Source organism: Lynx rufus, unplaced genomic scaffold (assembly GCF_022079265.1).
Source record: "Lynx rufus isolate CCGP_SWC_20201006 ecotype Redwood Valley unplaced genomic scaffold, mLynRuf1.p SCAF_26, whole genome shotgun sequence".
In the NCBI taxonomy this organism is placed as follows: Eukaryota; Metazoa; Chordata; class Mammalia; order Carnivora; family Felidae; genus Lynx; species Lynx rufus.
Window position 1 is genome coordinate 14692019 of NW_025814841.1, and position 21313 is coordinate 14713331.

Here is a 21313-nt window from a genome sequence, read left to right on the forward strand (position 1 = left end):
CATTGCTTAATGGGTAAAGGTATGTTCACACATGTACATTTTTTTTCTTCCACTATTTCTTCATCCATGCTCCTAATATGACAGAAAGCCCAGGGCTTGCCTCAAGGTAAGTTCTGGCATACCTCTCTCAAACTCTTTTCACAAGCACATCCAAACCTTAGCTTCACAAGAGAGAAGACCTCTTTGATCTCAGGTTCAAGTTGTTTTTGATACAATCCAGCTTAGCGAGAGCTATTCTTTAAACACTCAACACTAACGCAGCTAATAACTCGGGTCACTGATTGCCCTTCCCCAAATGTTACCTGTGTATATAGTTTCCTTGCGATCGTCTCCAGAGAAAGAGTGATTAGCAGGACTTGATTTCTTAAAGCGCCAACTCCTATAATGCCATATGTCTGTACTAATCCAGTCTTGCCAGCTTGTCAAGACTGCCACTTTGGTCTCTTTATTGGCCCAGTTTTTACCACCAACTCTTCATTTCATGTTTTGTTATATAGATGGGCTGGTACTACTTTTCATGTTCCTAAATAAAAATACAGAATTCTTTGGCAGCTGCCTAGATTATGCAACCTACTCACAGCAGAAAGTGGCTGAAACCAATACTCTACAAACTTTCATTAAGAAAATGTTCCCACCCTTACATAGCCACACCAGATTGAGATCTTCAAGGCTGAATAACAAGATCATATTCTCATATACTTTGTACGAATTTCTGAGGAAGGAAAAAATAATAAGGCCCTTGTGGGCTGGAGTGTTGTCTTATACTTCTCTGTCTCTTTCCAAGAACATAGCAAAATACTGCGTAGTCTTTCAAGTATGTTTTTTAATAGAAATGAATAAAGCACCCTAGGAAGACAGATTAGTATTCTTGAAAACAAAATAATTAGGTGGCACTAGGCACTTCCAAGAACTACACATAAGAAATCAAACCCAAACTGTGTGGGTAATGATGAAAGTTACTTCCCTCCGGTAACTGGTTTGTGGTGGTCTTAGAATTGTTATTAGCAAACCACAGTATAATCAGCTGTCTGGTTCACAGCATCAGTGGGCTCAGGGCTCAGCGATATTACAAATGGGTCTCCCAGAGTCAATTTACATATGTTCAAGAACCACAACTATATGCAAACAAAATTCCTATAGACACACATTCTCTAGGTTCATAGACAAAGATCGTTAATCAAAGATCATTGGTTCTTCTAATCACTAGAGGGGTTAAGGCAAATTATATCGTTCTGTTATCCCAGGGCTGCTTATACAGGTGGTATCTCACAAACGTGAAAATAAAGAATTACCAGGACCAAGAAGCTTCAGGATCAACGGACCTACGAGCTTAAATATCAGAAACTGTAAGAGACTGAAAGTTTCCACGGGGAGAGTAGCCACCAAAAGGAGAGTGGACACAGGAAAATTCTGCCCTATCATCTCAATTATGATTTTTCACTGTCAACAAACATTTGAGTACCTACCTACTATGTGCCAAATACTTTGATAGGAGCTGAAAGGGTTTCCTAGGACTCAGGACTTTCATTGCTGAAACCAGGACGGTTGGTCACCCTAGACTATAAAGAGTCCTAACTGAGGGGGGAAATCAAATATAAAAACAAATGCAATTGTGAGTTAAGTAGGTAAATTAGGGAACACAGGGTGAAAAAGAAGAGATGTGGCTGCAAAAGTAAGTTCCAGATATTGAAGGACTTTGATAAACATCTTCAGAAGTCTAATCCTGTCTAATGAGAGAAAAGTTGACTATTTATATACCTGACTACATTCTAAATTGTGTCTGCTTTTATATTAAATATATACTGCTTCGGCATGCTGTCATGAATTTGGACAATCAAGCTGTCCTTGAGCTGAATCTGAGAATGTCCTGCTCTGGATTGGAAAAGGATGAATAACAAGAACGAAGTGGTGCTGATATAAAAGGATAGCGAACGTTGGGGAATATGATAAGTTGGAAAGTCCATGCCCACAGAAAGGGTGCAAGCACCAATCAGCTTCAGCCTAGGAGTTTCTGTTCAGGAATATGAGCCCTTTGTTATTAGATGATTAGATTCAATACAGGGGGAACACCCACTCAGTGTTAAAACAACGTCTTCTGTTATTTAACTGACGGTTCCCAACATTATACATGTCAATAAAAAACACACCTGTGGTTTTGGTTCCAGGGAAGCATCTGGAGTTCCAGGGAGCCACGAGGGAAGCGCTGAGGGAGGGAGGGGAAGGGAGAGAGACCAACAAGATGGTGTAAAGCAAGGACGCTGTATAGAGTGAAACACCAAAAAAGGTCCAAAAGCCATCAGCAAAGGTGCGGCTGAAGCAACTTAAGACAAAGATCTCCACTATCTAACTCAGAAAGAATTTTGTGGCAGTTTGAAATAGATCACAGAGACACAAAACCATAAACAAGAAGACAGTCTAACTGGCGTGGAAGGAATGATGGTGGCTTTTAATGAAGATCAGAGCATGGGCTCAGGATCAGAAAGACAAGCATTTAGATGCTCCCTCTGCTTTATAGAAACTGTATTACTTGGCACTACAAGCAAACTAATTCTCTTTCCTTCATCTGCAAAATATAGATAATAATGGTCTCAAAACTCTTAGGTTATTCTGAAGATCGATTCATATAATACACCTTTAGTTTAGTACCCTTTATGGCATTATTTTAAGCATTCCGCAAATGTTACAATATCTATTAACACTGAGGAAGTTGTCACAAGGACAGTGGGCATGAGGTATATTTGAGAGACATTCAGAAGAAAGAATTTAGAGAACCTCCTTAATTGAATAACAGTCGTGAAGGGGAAAAGGCAATTAGGATCATCCCCAGACTCCTGCATAGACAATTGGGTAGATGGGGGTGACTTTCAGTATGATGCAGAACAGAGGATAAGGACTGATTTTGAGAGGGAAAATGACGTGTCCAGTTGTAAATATGTCCCTGGGAGACATTAAGATGGTGTTCAATATGCAGCCGGATATTTAGAGCTAGAACTAAAAAGAGAAACTTGGGCTAGAAATACATTTTTACAATTCACCAGCAGAAAAGTGGCAATTGAAGCCATGGAAATGGATTAGCTCCTGAAAAACAAAATGTACGGGGAAAGCTGATCAAGAACAAAGACTAGAGAAACACGCTTTTGTGTTTTTTATTTATACAAATGGTGTTAAGCTGAGACAGACCTATGCCGCTGAGCTCATGGCTACGGAGGGAGTAGAGTCATGCCTGGTGGGCAGACATCTCCAAGGTCAGAAAAGTTAGAAGAGCTCTAGGTAGGCCTTCTCTTAGACTCAGAATGGCAAAGGACAAATGTCCACCGTGGTGCTCTGGGCAGGGGTGGTGAGGGTTAGAGACGGCACCTACTGTGATGGAGGACAGCAGAGCTGAGATGAAGGGGAATAAACCGAGTGAAGATGACTAAGCCTGGTTACAAACCCATGACACTCCCTCTTTCCCTTTTATTGTCCCTTAGCCTTTAGTAAAGTCTCATCCAAACAGCTTATCCGTGTGTTCCTTCCACCACATGGTGAAAGCCATTGTTCGTTGATGCTCAGGCCAGCGTTACAGCATGTGTCCTCTCCCTCTCTCATCTGAAGCAAGTCTAACAGAGGGCAGCGAGAAGCTCTGAAGGAAGAGAGGAGGAGCCCTGGTCCGGGTATTTCTTCCCCGTGGCAGAGCCCTCTTCCACTCTCAACCAGAATCTCTGGGTTTTATTTTATCAAGCAAGGTGTTACCATGGGTAGGGGCACCTGAGGGGCTGAAGGGAGGCTCGGGCATTCTTTTGCCCACGTTCGGTCCTCTATCTGTTATACTTGAACTAACAGGGGAACAGAAGGCAGTGAGGGATGAGGGATGGAGCCTGGCAGAATCAGGCCTGAGCCCCTCTTAAGCAGCGCTAGAACTGAGGGGCAAGTGATCTAGTGTTCTGAGCCTCAAACCCCCCCTTCTCAGAAAAACATAAAGTACAATGATATCTATCTTGCCAGGTTCTGTAGAATAAGAAAAAAAATGTGCAATATTTAAATTGTTACAATTCTCAAATATGTAGTTCAACTCAACTTAAACCTAATTAAACACCTTAATTTTTTTAATGTTTATTTTTGTGTGAGAGAAAGAGAAAGAGAGCGAGAAAAAGAACGCGACTGGGGGAGGGGCAGAGAGAGAGGGAGACAAAGAATCGGAAGCAGGCTCCAGGCTCTGAGCTGTCAGCCCAGAGCCGGATGTGGGGCTCAAACCCATAAACCACGAGATCAGGACCTGAGCCAAAGCCAGATGCTTAACTGACTGAGCCACCCAGGCACCCCCACTAATTAAGCAATTTGCACATGCAAGTAAAAAGTTGAGGGTATGCTAGGTGTCTTCCGGACTGTTTCCCTCTGCTATGCTCTTTGCTGGGTTGGCTTCATTTTCAGGCTGCAGAGGTCCTGGGAAGCTACAAAGGCACATCATCCTCACTGCCAGCTGCCCCCACTACAATCCCAGGATGCCCTGGGATCCAGACTGATGGACCAATCAGGTCATCTGTATTACCGTTACCATTTTAAAACAAAAAGTGACTGACTTGTGGCATAGTAAATCCGTGCCCTTGTGCCTACATGGCAGATCTCATCCATGAACCAGTCCCTGGCCTGATGTAGGGGATTGTACCAACGACCAAGACTTGAGCCACAAGCTCTCCCCGGACCAATCACTGCGTCTGCACCCAGTTCTCAACACCGTTACACAACAGAATCTGGGACAACTTATAAAAGGAAAAAACATAATGTCTCAATGTCTGGAAACCACTCCCAGGAAATTTGACAATTGCCTGACAATGGCACCCAGGTACCAGTATTCTTTTAAGTCCTAACGTGGTTCCAATGGATCTGCAGGGTTGTTTTTTTTTATGTTTATTTTTGAGAAAGAGAGAGAGAGAGGTGAGTGGGAGAGGGGCAGAGAGAGAGAGAAGGAGACACAGGATCCGAAGCAGGCTCCAGGCTCTGAACTGTCAGCACAGAGCCCGATGTGGGGCTCAAACCCACGAACTATGAGATCATGACCTGAGCCAAAGTCAGACACTTAACAGACTAAGCCACCCAGGCACCCCCCCCCCCCCGCCAATAGATCTACAGGTTTGAGAATCCTGGTTGAGGGGGACTTAACCCACTGATGAGCCTAGACTCCATCACTAGAGCCAAAATTACAACCTTATATACACATATACTAAACCACATATACTAAAAATGGAAGAGAGGTTGTTTCTTCAAAAATAATCCAAGATATAGTCATTAACGGGAGCAAGGATGGATCCTAGCTGGCAAAAACAGAAGTCTACTCCAAATAGGCCACACACTTTATCTTCACACTCACTGCCAATCTATTTTGTTGCAAACCTTGCTAAATTCTCCACACCCTAAAAGGAAAGGTCATGATTCTGCCATGGGAACAACTCTAAACACTATAAAGAGCATTCCTCTAAAGGCAGAAGTATGTAAATGACCCTTTAATATACAGATCATCATCACTTTACATTTAAGAAGAAGAAAAAGAAAACCAGGAGTGTCAAATGAAGCCTAAAGTTATACTGTGAGGCGAGGTCAGGGCATAGATTGAAATGGAAGAGAAAAGTCAGCAAAGTGTTACTAACCGGTGGGCGTATTTTTATAAGGGTCAGGACAAGTATACTTGAGACTTGCTTGGCAATATTTTGCTGCCCCTTGTTCTGGAGGAGAGAAAAGTTACTAGCAGGGAGAACTAGTGATTAAGGGGGTTAGGTTAGAGATATATCACTAATGCTAGGATTCTGTATCCTCAAAGCTGAGACCACGCAGGGGAAAATTCCCAGACAAGCCTTTCATCTTCCCAATGCAGGACGCTTCAGGAGTTTCCACTTACTGTTCCACATGTCACTAAGCTGCCCTCAGGAGTGCAACGAGGCTCGGCTTCCACACATGTGTTTCGGTGCCAGCAATGCCACACATTCTGCATAATTATAAGGAATATCCATCTTTTGTCTGCGGCCCAGAACACTGTGGTTTGAACATCAGGCAACGCTATGGCAGCATAAAATTTTCATGGTTTGGGAACAAAATTTCTAGGTGATCCCTTGGAATGCAAGGCAAAACATTCTCATATTCCTTCTCAGTGGATTAGCTTCTTACATGGCAAGTCGTGCATTTAGGTCTCCTCCCTGTCTCAGTGCTTGAGTTTTCAGGTTGGAAACAAAGAAACTATTTCCCCCAAGTGCTTGTTCAGGCTAGAATGTGGACTAGATACTCTAGGGAGTACAGTCTTGTACTGCTCAGCTTGCCCACCATGTTTGCGATATGTTTTAAGTTAATGACATTCTCTAGGATGTTTGCTCATCTTCAAAACACATTCTGTAGTGAGGTCCCCCAAAATGTCAGTTACAGGTTATTGTGGTAGATGCGACTATAATGCCTTGTACCTGCTGGTGGTGATGAGGGCTTCCAGATTTATTAAAGATTTTTAAAAATGCACATTGTTTCAAAGAAATATTTGAATATGCTGAAAGAGTGATCTAAGGTTTCTCTTCCTTTGAAATGAGGACATCCATACTTTTATTTATTTACTTTGGGGAGGTGTAATCCTCTTTAGCAGTCTGGCAACACCTATGAACTCCTTCGCAGAATTTTTTTTTTTTTTAAGCAATGAACAGAGGGGTGCCTGGGTGGCTCAGTCAGTTGAGTGGCTGACTTCACCTCAAGTCATGATCTCACCGCTTGTGAGTTCAAGCCCGGTGTCGGGCTCTGTGCAGACAGCTGAGTCTGAAGCCTGCTTTCAGATTCTGTGACTCCGGCTCTCTCTGCCCCTCCCCCACTCATGCTCTGTCTCTGTCTCTCTCAAAAGTAAATAAACATTAAAAAAATAAAAAATAATTAACAGAAAATGCAAAGGATTATAAAGAAATGAAGTCTATTGGAATACATAAACCCAGGTTCACAGACCTAAAGGTTCTGTGAATCCGAGCCCCACTTCCGTTGAACTCAAACCCTACTTCAGATGAGCCCCACTTCCCTCCCTCCCCCTCTCTCTCTGCCCCCCCCAACTCACTTGCGCCCTCTCGCTCTCAAAAAAAAAAAAAACTTTCTGTGGATCTAAGTTAAGAACCTAATCTTATGTAATCTCTCGGTAAAGGTTTTATTTAGGGATGAGTTAGGGGCATATTAGGCAAATTGACAAAACCATTGACAAAACATACGTCTGAATTTGTTTCGTCTTGGCAGGCGAAACAAATTCAGACACAGGCTGGGCAAGTAACAGGAATACTAGCAGGAAGGGTGGCAATGGGTGAGTGATGAAGAAACTGGCAAAATGCAAAGTGCATGCCCTGTCTAAAGGGGGTGGCCTCTAGGAAGGCCCAGCAGATCTTTGCCAAATGGGAATATGGGCCCCGTATGGCCGTGTATTCGCCCTTTTCAAGAGAGGTCAAGCATCTGGATTTATATAGGAACTGTTCATATTTGTTGATGTTGGCTGGAGAAAAAATTAACATTGTTTTGGAAGAAAGGAAATATATCTTTTACCAGATTTGTCTGGAGGGCTGCAAGTTTGTAACTTCAGGAAAGTAAAAGGAATTGGAAGACATTACTCACTCATATTTTTAATGTATTCCTTACTCTTCATATCTCTGTTGCATTTCTTTTGAAAACCTAAAAATGTAAATTTAATTTCCTTCCTCGAGTGGCACTATGCTACTATGGAATAATCAGAGGTTGCAGGAGCTAAATTGTTTTTAATACTTCCAGCAAATATTTATTAAAAACATACTTCTATGCAACAGGCAACACGCAAGTTGGTAAAAATGTAAAGATTGAAACATTACCTTTGTTTCCAGAGCTTACAGACCAGTGTGGAAAGAGCTGTATCGAAATATTATAACTCAATCTGCTAAGGCCTATCGTGCAGATAGGTAAAAAGTACAGAGGGAATAGGAGGGAAGAAAATATGCATCTTCCCGGGAGATTGGGAGGGATTTTCAGAGGAGACGCCTCTTTGAGTAGACCTTGGTATCAAGGGCCCCAGACTGTTAATGATCTAATAAATTATTCTGAAGAATTGGCCTTTTATCCGAGAGGAAAGAGAGGACTGAAGATTTTTGGACAGAGAAGACGTGTGTTCAGATGTTCACATTCTGGCTGCAGTATGCAACATGGCCTACAGGAGGAGACAGAGAAGGAAGGGCCACAAAATGATTTCCAGGGCGCAGACAGTGAACTAGGGCCGCAGCAGGAGGCCTGCAGAAGACTACTTGGTTGGAAAGACACTCAGCGACTGGAAGTAACAGAACCTAGGGGCTGACTGTGTGCTAACGAGCTAAGTGGCAAAAGAGAGCGAAGAGTTGGGAATGACTTTTGAGACCCCCCCCATGAGAAGCAGTCTGGTGTAAGATGAGACACTCCTAGAGCCAGACTCTTTGAGTTCCGATCCTAACTCTTCCACTCATTTGCTGTGTGACTTCAAGCAAGTGACTTATTCTCTCTGAGTCTCAGTTTTGTATACAATGTCAAATGTTCTTACCACACCGTTTACATGTGTGCTTGAAATTTACTGTTATTATTTTTAATTATTATAATTCTAGTTAGGATGGTGGTGCTATTCGGTTTGTTTTAGAAGACTAAATGCTGCAGTTGAAGTGCTTTTAGAAAAGTCTAGGTTTGTACAATTGGATATGTGGATCTTGGGTTTAGGAGAAAGTTTCATTAGCAGGCTGATGGTAGTTAAAACCTCTTATGCAGATTAAAAAGCCTAAGGCCTTCTTGGAGAAGAAGGCCAGGGTTTGAGTCTCCTGGACACTGATGCTTGGGTGGATTGAGGAAGAGGCAAAAGCTGCAGAGAATCGCAAGAAGAGAAGGCCAGAGATGTGGTAGGAGAAAAATGAAAGAGCAATGTCTCAAAACCAAGAGAAGAAAGTCTTAGAAGGAGTATACTCACTACGTAAAATGCTATACATGAGTCAAATACGATAGTGACTGATAATCATCGATATTTAACAATTGGGAAATCTTTAGTAAAGTGATTTAAAATACATAATTTAAAATATCTGACATATAGAATACATTCAAATGTTAGTTTCCATTATCCTTCTCAATTTTAAAGACATTTCTAGAGAGAGAAGAATGAAAAACTACTGGATTGAACCATATAACTTTCCATATTTATAGGTTAAAAAATATTTGATTCAACAATTTCACATAATTCAACTATGCTGAGTAACTGAAAAGCTGCTTCCAAGATCAGCAGAGGGAAAACAGGTATTTGTTTCTATTGTGTTATGATGCAAAAGCAAAAATTACCCCTTTCTTCCAATTTTCCTAAAGAAATGGAGCTGGTAATGAGTGCCTATACTCACATAAATAGAAGCTAATGACATCTAAATGCCATTCTTACTGTACATTCCACTGTAGTTATTTTCTTCGTCACTCACCTTTGAGTCTAAAACCTTCAGGGATGAAACCTAAGTGAAAAAGTAATTTGAAGGGAGGAATATTCATACCTTTCCAAAGGAATGTCTTTTATTACCAATAACATTGGTATTATGAAAAAGTCTAGTTATCTTGGCAGTGTAGAACATAAAGTATAAAATGTTAAAAGTGTTGGCTTTGGGATCAAGCCCTCATTCTACCACTTATCAGGTATGAGATCCAGGGAAAATTACTTGCTTTTCTAAACCTCCATTTTCTCATATGGAAAATGAAGAAGAGACTGCTGTCCCTTGGGCTTTTGTTAGGAAAGGGGAGGACAATGAACACAGGGGCTTAGCACAGTGCCCCTTGTAACAATGGTAACCTATATTTCACTTTTTATCTCTCCATGGTGGGTAAGCATGAGAAAGTTTAAGAGAATTGTTTTCAAAAGAATAGGTACTTTTTGAAGAATTTGTCTTTTCATACATCAACGAAAACCTTCAAGTTCTTTCTAGCGGCATAGCCTTGCCCAGTCACTGGTAGCTTTCCAAGAGAACCAACAGCCAGATCCATAACTTTCCAAGACACGGGGCTGAGTAAGCTTTGTGCTTCCCATCAGTCAGGGGCTGGCCGATGTGTTTCCTTATAACCAATGAAATATATGACTCATAAAACAAAATCCCTCAAAATCTCTATCTGAATGAAAGCCATACAATTAACTACCAAAGACTTACACATAAATACTCTTGCTAAGGGTGTATCACAGACATCTTTATCATATCCCCAGATTTCCTTATTAACTTGATATTCTATAGAGATGACAAAACAAATTATTTAAAAAATAGATTTCTCTTTCACTTTACATTACATTAAAGCAAAATAAATTTGTACATTTATACTAAAACTATCTGGTGAAAAAGCCCTTGGAAGTCAATCGCTTAGATTCAAAGTACACAGTAGTGTCACATTTTGAATTTAAAACTGAATAAAAACAGGGCTCAAAATGCCCTAACCTATTAATTACTTTGCAGTTTTATTAAAGATTACCATGCTTCACTATTGGCGAAATGGTCATTAAAAAATGTAATATTAGACTATTCAGGGAAATGGAATCCCATAAAGTATGATAGTCTTATGGATCTTAAAGTAAAGCCACCAGTGCAGATGGTCCTAATCATACTAAAAACACAAATACACAAACCAGTTTGTTCCAGCTACAGAATAATTCAATTAAAAGACTGCTTATAATTTAACAGAATGAATAATAGTTCAAGCTAGGGATGTAGTGAAACTGCAAGGAAATATAAATCTACAGAGTCTATGCCAAGGAAAGTGTTCCAAATTTTCAAGGTTGAGAAATTGGTTCCCTTCCGTGCTACAGGTAGGAAATTATTACTTGAATTAGCAAAATAATAATAATAATGCAATAAATATATCTCTAAGGAAAACGCATGCACACACACATATGTTCACACACATGTACACACTACTTAACTTAAAGCTTTCACCAGGAGAAACACCTATGTATCAAAATCCAGAATACCACTTAGAATCTGCTTTGGGAAAGTTAAACTCAGACTTCTCACCAGTTTAAATTTCTTATTGAGAAATAAATACAGTATGTAATGTGATACAGAATTAAATCAACATGCACAGTAAAATACAAGCTCTAAGGACACACAGGATTCTCTTTGCAAATAATGGTTTTGGCAAAGAGCCTCCTTTATGTACAGAAAGCTCTGTTCCTTGCTTATAGCGACTCTCAAGGCTACAACAGGTAATTGTGTGCTGCTAATTAGGTTTACAAACGATATGTTCAAGCCAGGAGATATTTTATAGCTTGACTCAGTGAAAGTAACAAACTGTATCAGTAAGGTCAAGCTATAAAAATTCATTCTCCCACAATTACTGATCTTTTACACTTATATAGTATGAATTTTAACATTGCAAGTATGTAATATTACCATTCAAAAATTGGTTCAGTGTTTAAAAGCTTTAAAAAATAGAAAAAAAAAGACAACTAGGAAAGCTTTTGTATATAGATAGTCAATGCGCTTATTTTCCCACAATTAATTAAGTGTCCATTTCACTAGCTAAATTACAGATCATGGGTCATAATACTTTTCCAAGAAAGTGAAGTGACATCTATTCTGCTTAAAACAGGAAAATCAAATGCAGTACATTACCTTGTGTCACCTGTTGAACTGCCAACATTATCCCAGACATGGTGTCTGGAACCAGGTTTTCTCTCAGATTATATTGTGGTGCCCATTCCAGAATAGGTAGCCGCCTTCTACACCACTGTTTAAAGTCTTCACAATGAGGGGTATGCATCTTGCTCCACAGCATGCTTTTCTTTTTCCTCTTTGCCCCTGTCATTTTTCAGATTCTCTCTTGTAGAAGTAAACTTCTTTAGACAAGAAAAAAAAAAAAAATCGTTGCAGAACACCTCTTTTCAATGCCAGGCTCCAATTCGTCCGTGGTTTACAATGTCAAAGCTATCCAGAAAAATAAATCAATAAAAGAGGGAGAAAGGGAAAGAGATTAACAGAAGTACTTAAATATACGCAGCCAGGCTGTATGTCTTATTATGGTGAAGCTAATTAGTCTAGATTAAAAGCTATAGATTAAAACCTTGACTCCTTATCTGAGTAAGACGGGGAAATGGTTCCTGTTAGTCTAACATTTTTCTGATCTTGGAAAAGTAATGGGTTCAGTGTTAAGCTGGTCTAGAGCTCTTTCGCCAGTAATTCCCCTTATATTCACTGTAGTCTTATGTTTTTGGCTCCATTCCCAATGGCTAATGAGGTAGTTGTGGGCGTGTGTCGGAGGTGGGCTGGGTTATGCTAATGAAACCAGGAAGCGTTCAGCCAGTCCAGTCTCTCTCCTACAAGCTGTGCAAAAACATAAAACTGCCAGAGGGGTTTATAGTGCAAAATATATTCAGACAATCTAGCCTTACTTTTTGAGGACGTGCATATTTTCAATACATCAGACGACTACCAGTTCTACAAAATTCAGAAAAATAAGAAAGTGTTGCTAAATGTCCTTATCTTTTTTATTCCCTGGAAGATGAGCTTTTCATTCATACAGAAACATTCAGACGGCCACTGCCCAGCCTGAGAACAGAATAGCCAGTCTCATAAACAAACTGAAATTTCATCTCATGGGCTGAGAAAATAAGCATCACTATGAACTATGAACAAATATTTGTGGCAATAGTTCTTCCCTGTCTCTGAAATCGTTCATTCAGTTTTCTCGATTTCTCCAAACCATATAATTCTCACACTCATGCTAAGTAACTGGAATTTCTCAAGGAATAATGTATTGTTCAAACTACTGTTTGAAGTATCCCCAGATTTTTGTGTGGTGCTGCCCTCTTTTCACACGACCTTTGGGAAATTTCTCTTTTTTAGATAGGGTGTTACATTTTATAATAGAACAGACAGGCTGTCAAAGATTTTTAGTTTATGATTGTTTCCCCCTGTCCCAGAAGAAAAAGCCTGCATTTATGAGTTGTGCCATTGGAATTAAACCAAAAAGCCAATATATTAACTAAAATTGTGAGGCCAAGGGAAAGAATATCATGGTATAAATTTACTGCAGCCCTTTTAATACCTATGTGTCCAGAGAGTAGAAATCTGGTTTCTGAAAGCCTTCAGAATAAAAAAGTACTTGAACTTTTGAATAAAAAAGGTCCTCTGCTGGACCTTTTTCCATTGTTTTTTTAATTAAGGTGGAGACTAGTTCCCTCAGCTTTCCAAAGATGGCATTGCTTTCTATCTGTGCAAAAATGTCTACCTTTCTTTATAAATCCAACGAATCCTAAATATGTAGGGATGTATGTATACTTCATTCATATGTACAGAATAGAATTTGCTTTGTATTTTTCTGATTGTTTACATCGTGTTAAATTTACAAATTTTTCCTTAGTTTAGATATCACAGACTGAGTTGTAGTACTTTAACCCTATTCTTTTGGTGTGAGAAGTAGAACCAGATAACCAAATCCACTCTTAATAATGATGCTACATTGCTTTTCCTTCACAAACAGCAATCTTGGGTTTTGTTTTATAGACTACATTCAGGATATAAACAAAGTAATTCAGAAACCATATATCTATATTTATCTATCTATCCTATGTATTACTTTTACAATCAAAACTAACACTAAATATATTTTTTCAAAACATAGCTAGATCATAAATTCAAATCTATACTGACAAAATGAAAAAAAAAAATGAAAGCTCGACTGAAATCGCCAAGCAATAGCTATGATTTGTGTAATTTCAATCATTTAAAAAAATGTGTTCAATGTTTGTTAGTAACACAGAATTCACATGAATGGATTTTTAGAATTTTAGATGAATCTGAATAGAAGTACCTAAATATATATTAGTGCCAGCAATTGTTCTAAAGTATCCTAAGACTACGAAGGAGGAGAAATTAGTTTGACAAAATGGTTCCATTGTCTTTCAATCAAAAAACACTTAAAAATTACAATAAACCTTACCCCCCCCCAAATCTTCGTTGAAGTGTAAATCTGGAATTCCAATATCCAGACTTTTTTTCCAATTCCGTGTGTTTGCACATTATTTAAAACATGCCAAAATCTCACCCCAGAGCATGATGTCACTCCTATTTATAATCAACAATACCAAAACCCTTATGAAGAAATTTATTCACACCCATGAGATTCTCAGAGTATGTTAGACCCAGTCCATAAATTTCAAGAAGACTAAATATATTTATTCAAAAGATTCAAGGACTAAAATCAGCTTAAAGTTCAGTACTATGTATCATCTATAGGAGACATCTTTTCCCAAATGTCCAGGCAACACTGAGACAATTAGAAAGATGAACATATCTTCCACCTCCTATGAGGAATGACAGAAAAATTCTTCTTCCTAAAATATCATTTTGATCACATCCTTGACATGTTTGAACTTCCACTGATCTCCAATATCAAACTCATTAGCAGAAGCATGTGACCCTTCTCCACTCCCCTATCCACGGACTCTGACTACCTTCTCATCACCTCCATTCAATTCAGTAGGTATTTATTGAATAACCACAATTTGATAGATTCTGCGTGAGGTGCTATAAAAGTGGAGTAGGGTGGTGGTGAGGGGAGATTGTCTCTATTGTCTGGGAGTTAACATTTAATGAAGGAAATAGAAAATATGTAACTAACTCACTCAAAGCAGAATGGGATAAGTTAATAACAGGTTGCACAAGGAATGTTATGGTTACCAGAGAAGGGAGAATTGCATGCTCATGGAGAAAAAAAGGTTTCCCATCCTACTCAGACCCTCTGTTCCAGCAGGTAAGTAGAGCCACTGTTTACGGCACATTACTTTGACTCTTGAGTAGATCTCTATACTAATTTTCCTTGTTCTATGGTCTTTTTCCTCATCTAAACATTTACTCAATACCTATCTCTTCCATGAAACCTTCCCTGGCTTCCCCATACTTCTGTTCATGATGTACATCCAACACCCCGGTAACCCCGAAGCTACTTATGGGTCTACAGCTGTAGTCACTGTCCGCTATTGGTTTTCTTCTTTGAAATCTATTTGATTTTATTGTAGTCCATCTGGCTCATGAGATCGTAAATTCCTTGTGAGTAAGGATTATTTAAATAACTTGCTTTTTGCCTTTTTCCTTAGGCTCTAATAGAAAGTTCAGCGTACATAGGATCCACTCACTAAAGTATTAACATATGAATGGCCCTACTCTTGAAAATTACCCCAGAATTATTTAGTCTATCTCAGCCTGGTTTCCAGACTGTGATATTTTTTTTTAATTTTTTTTCAACGTTTATTTATTTTTGGGACAGAGAGAGACAGAGCATGAACGGGGGAGGGGCAGAGAGAGAGGGAGACACAGAATCGGAAACAGGCTCCAGGCTCTGAGCCATCAGCCCAGAGCCCGACACAGGGCTCGAACTCACGGACCGCGAGATCATGACCTGGCTGAAGTCGGACGCTTAACCGACTGCGCCACCCAGGCGCCCCTCCAGACTGTGATATTAAAGAATGAGGAAAATCGGTGTAGAGGGAAAGAGAGTAAGAGATAGTGGGGAAAATAGAGATCCTATCTTGCTCACCTTCTCACAGTTCTCTTACAATGTAAGGAAAGTTCTATCTTTTTCAACACCATTCCTTTTTCTTATATTATAGAGTCTAGGGAGCAGAAGGAGGACAAACTAGATAGTAAGTGGAAGAGAAAGGGAGGAGACAAAGCGAAGATAGAAAACCTCGTGTGCTGGGGTTTCAGAGAGAGTTTTACAGAGTTAGACTGTAAGAAGAGCCTTTGAAGAAATTCTGAAGTATGAGGAAACTGAGTCAGGCTCGAATGAGGAAAGAACCTTCTAAGAAATGTTGTACAGGCTGTAAGTTGGACCACATTTAATGGGTTTTGAGAGACACTAGTTAAGATTAAAAATCTTGTGTTACTTTTTATTGCAGTATTATGTTTCTTTGTGATCTAGCTGGCGACCGGGACACCTAAAGCACTGAATTATATCCAGGTTACACTTGGAAATATAGACTCATCAACTTCAGAGGGCATCACTCCAAACTCATGCCTGCTTCAAGAAGTTGATCTACAGCATTTCTATCAAGAGGACACTTTAAAAGGTTCCCATCTGAGGAGGAAAGTAGAGACTGTGAAATGAAGGCCATGTTCTGCTACTAAGCCACAGAACTGGCCTGGGGATACAACCACACAAAGAGAGCAACTTCTATTAAGTCATCTTCTAGGTTAGGAAACCTTTTCCTAATTCACCCAAAATTTTATATAGGCTGGCACAGCCCTGACTCCAACCTCTGTCTTAATTCTTCTAATGACTGAAACAGCTTAGAACCATAGCTCATTCCAATCTTTAGACATTCTAATTGTTAAAACATCTGTTTCCCAATTAGTGTGCCAAGATCTACTACTGAAAATGTTCACTCTTTAAAAAAAATTTTTTTTTAATGTTTATTTATTTTTGAGACAGAGAGAGACACAGCATGAGCAGGGAAGGGGCAGAGAGAGAGAGGGAGACACAGAATGTGAAGCAGGCTCCAGGCTCTGAGCTGTCAGCACAGAGCCCGACGTGGGGCTCGAACTCACGAACCGTGAGATCATGACCTGAGCCGAAGTCGGACACTTAACCGACTGAGCCACCCAGGTGCCCCATGAAAATGTTCACTCTTTAGTATTTGCCCTAATCCCTGTAACACTTAACAATCAGTCAGCTTTAGGACTAATTCATTTAGTGCTATCCCAAAAGCGTTCTGATTTCTTTTTTTTTTTTTTTGGTGCTATTTATTTCAGAAATACTGTTACATTTAAATGGGGTTGGGGATGCCTGGATGGCTCAGTCGGTTAAGCGTCCAACTTTGGCTCAGGTCATGATCTCACGGTTTGTGAGTTCGAGCGCTGCATCTGGCTCTGTGCTGACAGCTCAGAGCCTGGAGCTTGCCTTAGATTCTGTGTCTCCCTCTCTCTCTGCACCCCCCCCCAACTCATGCTCTGTCTTTCTCTCTCAAAAATAAATAAACATTAAAAAAAATTAAATGTGGATGCACACATACAAGTCAATTCCAGTCCTGAGCAGTACAGTTAATATTCTACTCATGACACACAAACCATTATAGTAGTGTGAACAAAATCTTGTGCTCTCAGTGTCGATTACTAATGTACCTTACTTTGCTTTCTTTGGATTAAACAGCACTTCCCAGTCTGTATTCTTTACCATGTTTTTTCCTTCTGCCAATATTTTGTGTTCTGTGACTTATTTTGACTTATAAAAGCGGCCAAAAGGAGATAGCTCTGGTGGAACTTAAAAAAAAAATGCATGGGGGGGTATCAAATGCATATTTTACAAGGATCCAAGGCATTTTCAAATACACGGGGAAGAAAAAGAAAGAGACAGAGACAGGGAGAAAAGGAGGGAGGAAGTTACTATGGACCACATGCTTGTGTCCTTCCAATATTCTTATGTTGAACCCTTAACAGTAAATGGGATAGTATTAGGAAGTGAGACCTTTGGGAAAGAATTAGTTTTATATGATGTCATGAGGATAGAGATCCCCTAGGATTAGGTCTTTTTAAGGAGGAAAAAGAGACTATAGTTCTTTCTCTCAGCCATGTGAGATACAATGAGAAGGCAGCTGTCTACAAGCCAGGGAGAGAGCCCTCACCAGACATTTAATCTTTGAGTGCCCCAATCTTAGACTTCCCAGACTCCAGAACTGTGAGAAATAAATGTTTGTTATTTAAGTCACACAGCCTATGGTAATTTTGTTACAGCAGCCTGAGCTGAAAAAGACATAAAGGAAGGATGGGAGAAAGGAAAGAAGGGAAGAAGGAAGGAAAAGGAAAGAAGGAAACAGTAAAAATAGTTCATTAAGAATTAGTAAAAGCCCTTTCTCATTTCTGACCAACAACTGATATACAGTAAGTGAAATATACTATGGCTGGGGGCATATCACGACTTAACAAGATTTGAAAATGCCAAAAGGGGTAATTAGTGCAGTGCTAGAAATCCACCCCCTTAAGGACTTGATGATTGTGAATCTTTCACTGCTCCTTTAGCTGTCCTATTTCTAGGAACATTAACCCCCATGTTAAAGGAAATATATGTAAATTGGAAAATTGTGATTGGGCTTCTCTTATGTATTCTCATTTTTCAGCTACATGTCCTCAGTTCCTTCAATTATTTGCCATATGTGCTTTTCATCTTTTTAGTTTTAACCTATTTCTGTATATTTAAAGTAGGCTTTTTGTAGGCAACATAGAGTTGGATCTTGCTTTTTTAATACAATGTGACAATCTACGCCTTCTTTGAAGGTAAATTTATACTTCTGTGTTTATTGATATAGTTGGATTTAAATCTACCACTTTGCTATTTATTTTACACTTATTCCATCAGTTCTTTATTTTTCTCTCTTCTTACCATCTTTTGGATTACTTTCTATGACTCTTTTATTTCATTTGTTGGTCTGTTAGCTATAACTCTTATTTTGGTGATCACTTCAGGGTTTATATTGCACATCTTTAACTTATCAAAGTCTATCTTCAAGAGAGAGTATATCACTTCACATTTAGTATAAGGACCTTATAACTATACACTTCTATTTTCCTTTGTGCTATTATTGTCACATATTCATGTCCATATGTGTTATAAACCCCCAAATATATTATTACTTTCTGTCTTAAAGTTGCTTATCTTTAAAACTTTTTTTTAACATTTATTTATTTTTGAGACAGAGAGAGACAGAGAATGAACAGGGGAGGGCCAGAGAGAGAGGGAGACACAGAATCTGAAACAGGCTCCAGGCTCTGAGCTGTTAGTACTGAGCCCGATGTGGGGCTCGAACTCATGGACCGCGAGATCATGACCTGAACCGAAGTCGGACGCTTAACCAACTGAGCCACCCAGGCGCCCCATTAAAGTTGCTTACCTTTTAAAGACAGCTAAATAATTTAAAAAGTCTATTATATTTACCCATGAAGTTACCATTCTATTGGTCTTCGTTTTTCCTCGGATATTCCCAGATTTTCATCTGTTATTATTCTCCTGCCTGAAGTATTTCCTTTAGCATTTTTTCTTGTGCACGTTTGCTAAATGAATTCTTTCAGGTTTTATATATCTGAAAAAGGTTTTGTTTTACCTTTGTTTTTGAAAGATAATTCCATTTGGTTGTAGATTCTAGGTTGGCAGGGGTTTTCTTTGTTGTTATTGTCATTGTTGCATTCTTTTGTTTGTTTTAGCACTTTAAAGACATTGCTTCACATTTAGCTTGCATTGTTTCCAACAAAAAAATTTTTGTCATCTTCTTTGTTCTTCTGTACATGTGCCTCTCTTCCCTAGATCTTTTAAGTCTTTACCACTGGTTTTAAGTAATTTCTTTATGATGTATCTTGGTGCATCTTCCTCCCAACTTATTTTGTTCTTCTTGATGTACATACTTGGTGTTTGTCAAGCTTCTTAGATAGGTGAGTATACAGTTTTCATCATATTTGAAACATGTCTGGCAATTACTTATGCAAATATTTTTTCTGCCCTACATCCTTTGGAGACTCCAAATAAATATATATTAGGCTACTTGATATTATCCCACGGTTTACAGATGCTTTTATGTATATTTATTTCAGGCTTTTTTAATGTTTCATTTTGGGTAGCTTCTACTGCTGTCTTCAAGTTCACTAATCTTTTATTCTGTAGTGTTTAATCCACTGTTAATTCCATCCAGTGTGTTTTTCATCTTGGAATTCAAACAAGACCTAAAAGCGTTATACTGGTAGGTGGGACCACAGAACATTTATTCCCACTATTGAGACAAAACCAAATTCGCTGCTTGATGTTCTGTGGATTGTGAGATTTTCACTCTGGCTGATGGAAACATGAACTATTCCTGACCCTGTGTGAGTCCCTAGGATCGCTCCTTCTAACCATTTACCTAGTATCTATAGATTCCTCACATCCATGTGCTGATCTTTACTTAGCTGAATATTCAGTATGTGTAGATTTCTTAGACTCTATCTCTGTGTCACTCTTTTCTCTCATACTCTGCCATGTGAAATCTATCTGCTTTGGCCTCCCCAGACTCCCAGATCCTTCTCTGTAGCTTAGGGAAACTACCAGTCTCCTGGGCTCCCATCTACCCCCATGCCCTGCTGTACCATGGCTTGGAAATTTTCCTAGCAGTAAGCTGGGACAATCATTGAACTCATTTAATTTGTCTCCAATCTCTCCATTATTGTCCTTTGTTGCCTAATATCCAAATTCTTGCCAGTGTTGTTTCACATACATTGTCAGGTTTTTTATTTGTTTCAGGCAGAAGGGTAAGTTCAGTCCCTACTACTCCATTCTGGCTGGACATAAAAGTTATTCATCATGTAATATGGCTTTCAAGCAGTCCACCATTATGACCGTTTCCTTATCATTTGCTACAGCTTCCAATTTTCCTTTAGAATGTGATACCAGAATTTAATAGTCCTTAGCTGTAATCTGACTAAAAGTGTAAACAATACCATATGATTAAATTCTAACTATTTCCAAACTAATCTGTTAAATGATATGTTCTCCATTCTTTTTATGTAGGAGCTTTTTATAACAATCTAAGCACCAAGTTTTACATCAAACCTTATCTGATATATTGAATCTGGTCATTCAATTAATTTTGCCGAAGTCTTTCTGAATCTGACCCAGTCATTATTAATACTGATAATTATATATTTCACTTCAACATATTAGCTCTTCCTTCAAGCATTGTGTTACCTGTATTAGTTAGCTCGGGCAGCCACAAAAAATACTATAGAGTAAGTAGCTTATTCTAGAAACCTCAGGAATTTATTTCTCATGGTTCTGGAGACTGGAGAGTCTAAGATTAAGGTACCGGCCAATTGGATTCCTGGTGAGGACCCTCTTCCTACCTTGTAGACATACACCTTCTCACTGTGTCCTTACTCACATAGCAGGGGGAGAAAGAATAAGCAAGCTCTGATATCTCTTCTTATAAGGGTACTAATCCAATCAGAAAGGCCCCATCCTCATGACCTGATCTAAACTTAATTATCTCCTGAAGGCCCCATCTCCAAATACCATCATACTGGAGGTTAGGGCTCTAACATAAATTTGCAGAGGACAGAATTCAGGCCCATAGCATTACCCAGAAATTGATTAAGCATCCTATGTGTCCTTATTCAAATCAATGAATAAGAAAAACCAGACACATCTACTAGACTCCTTCACATTAAAATTTATTCTTTAGTAGGAATTATTTGAGAACAGTCAAATAGGATTTTTTTTTCATTTTGTCCAAAAAGGTGTCTTAAGAGTCTATAACAAACTTACTCCTGAAATCAAATATACTATGTCTTTAGTAGTAATGTAACATTTCAATCTAGTATTT

At 39.1% G+C, this 21313-nt stretch overlaps 1 protein-coding gene across 1 annotated transcript in view; it reads right to left on the minus strand.

Moving 5' to 3' along the window:
- Positions 1-11784, minus strand: part of SLC26A7 (solute carrier family 26 member 7) — a 115933-nt gene extending 104149 nt beyond the window's left edge. Inside the window, exon 1 of the mRNA XM_047089005.1 lies at positions 11592-11784. Coding sequence (XP_046944961.1) covers positions 11592-11784 — 193 coding nt within the window. The remainder of the gene's footprint in view (positions 1-11591) is intronic.
- Between the last annotated feature and the right edge of the window lie 9529 nt (positions 11785-21313).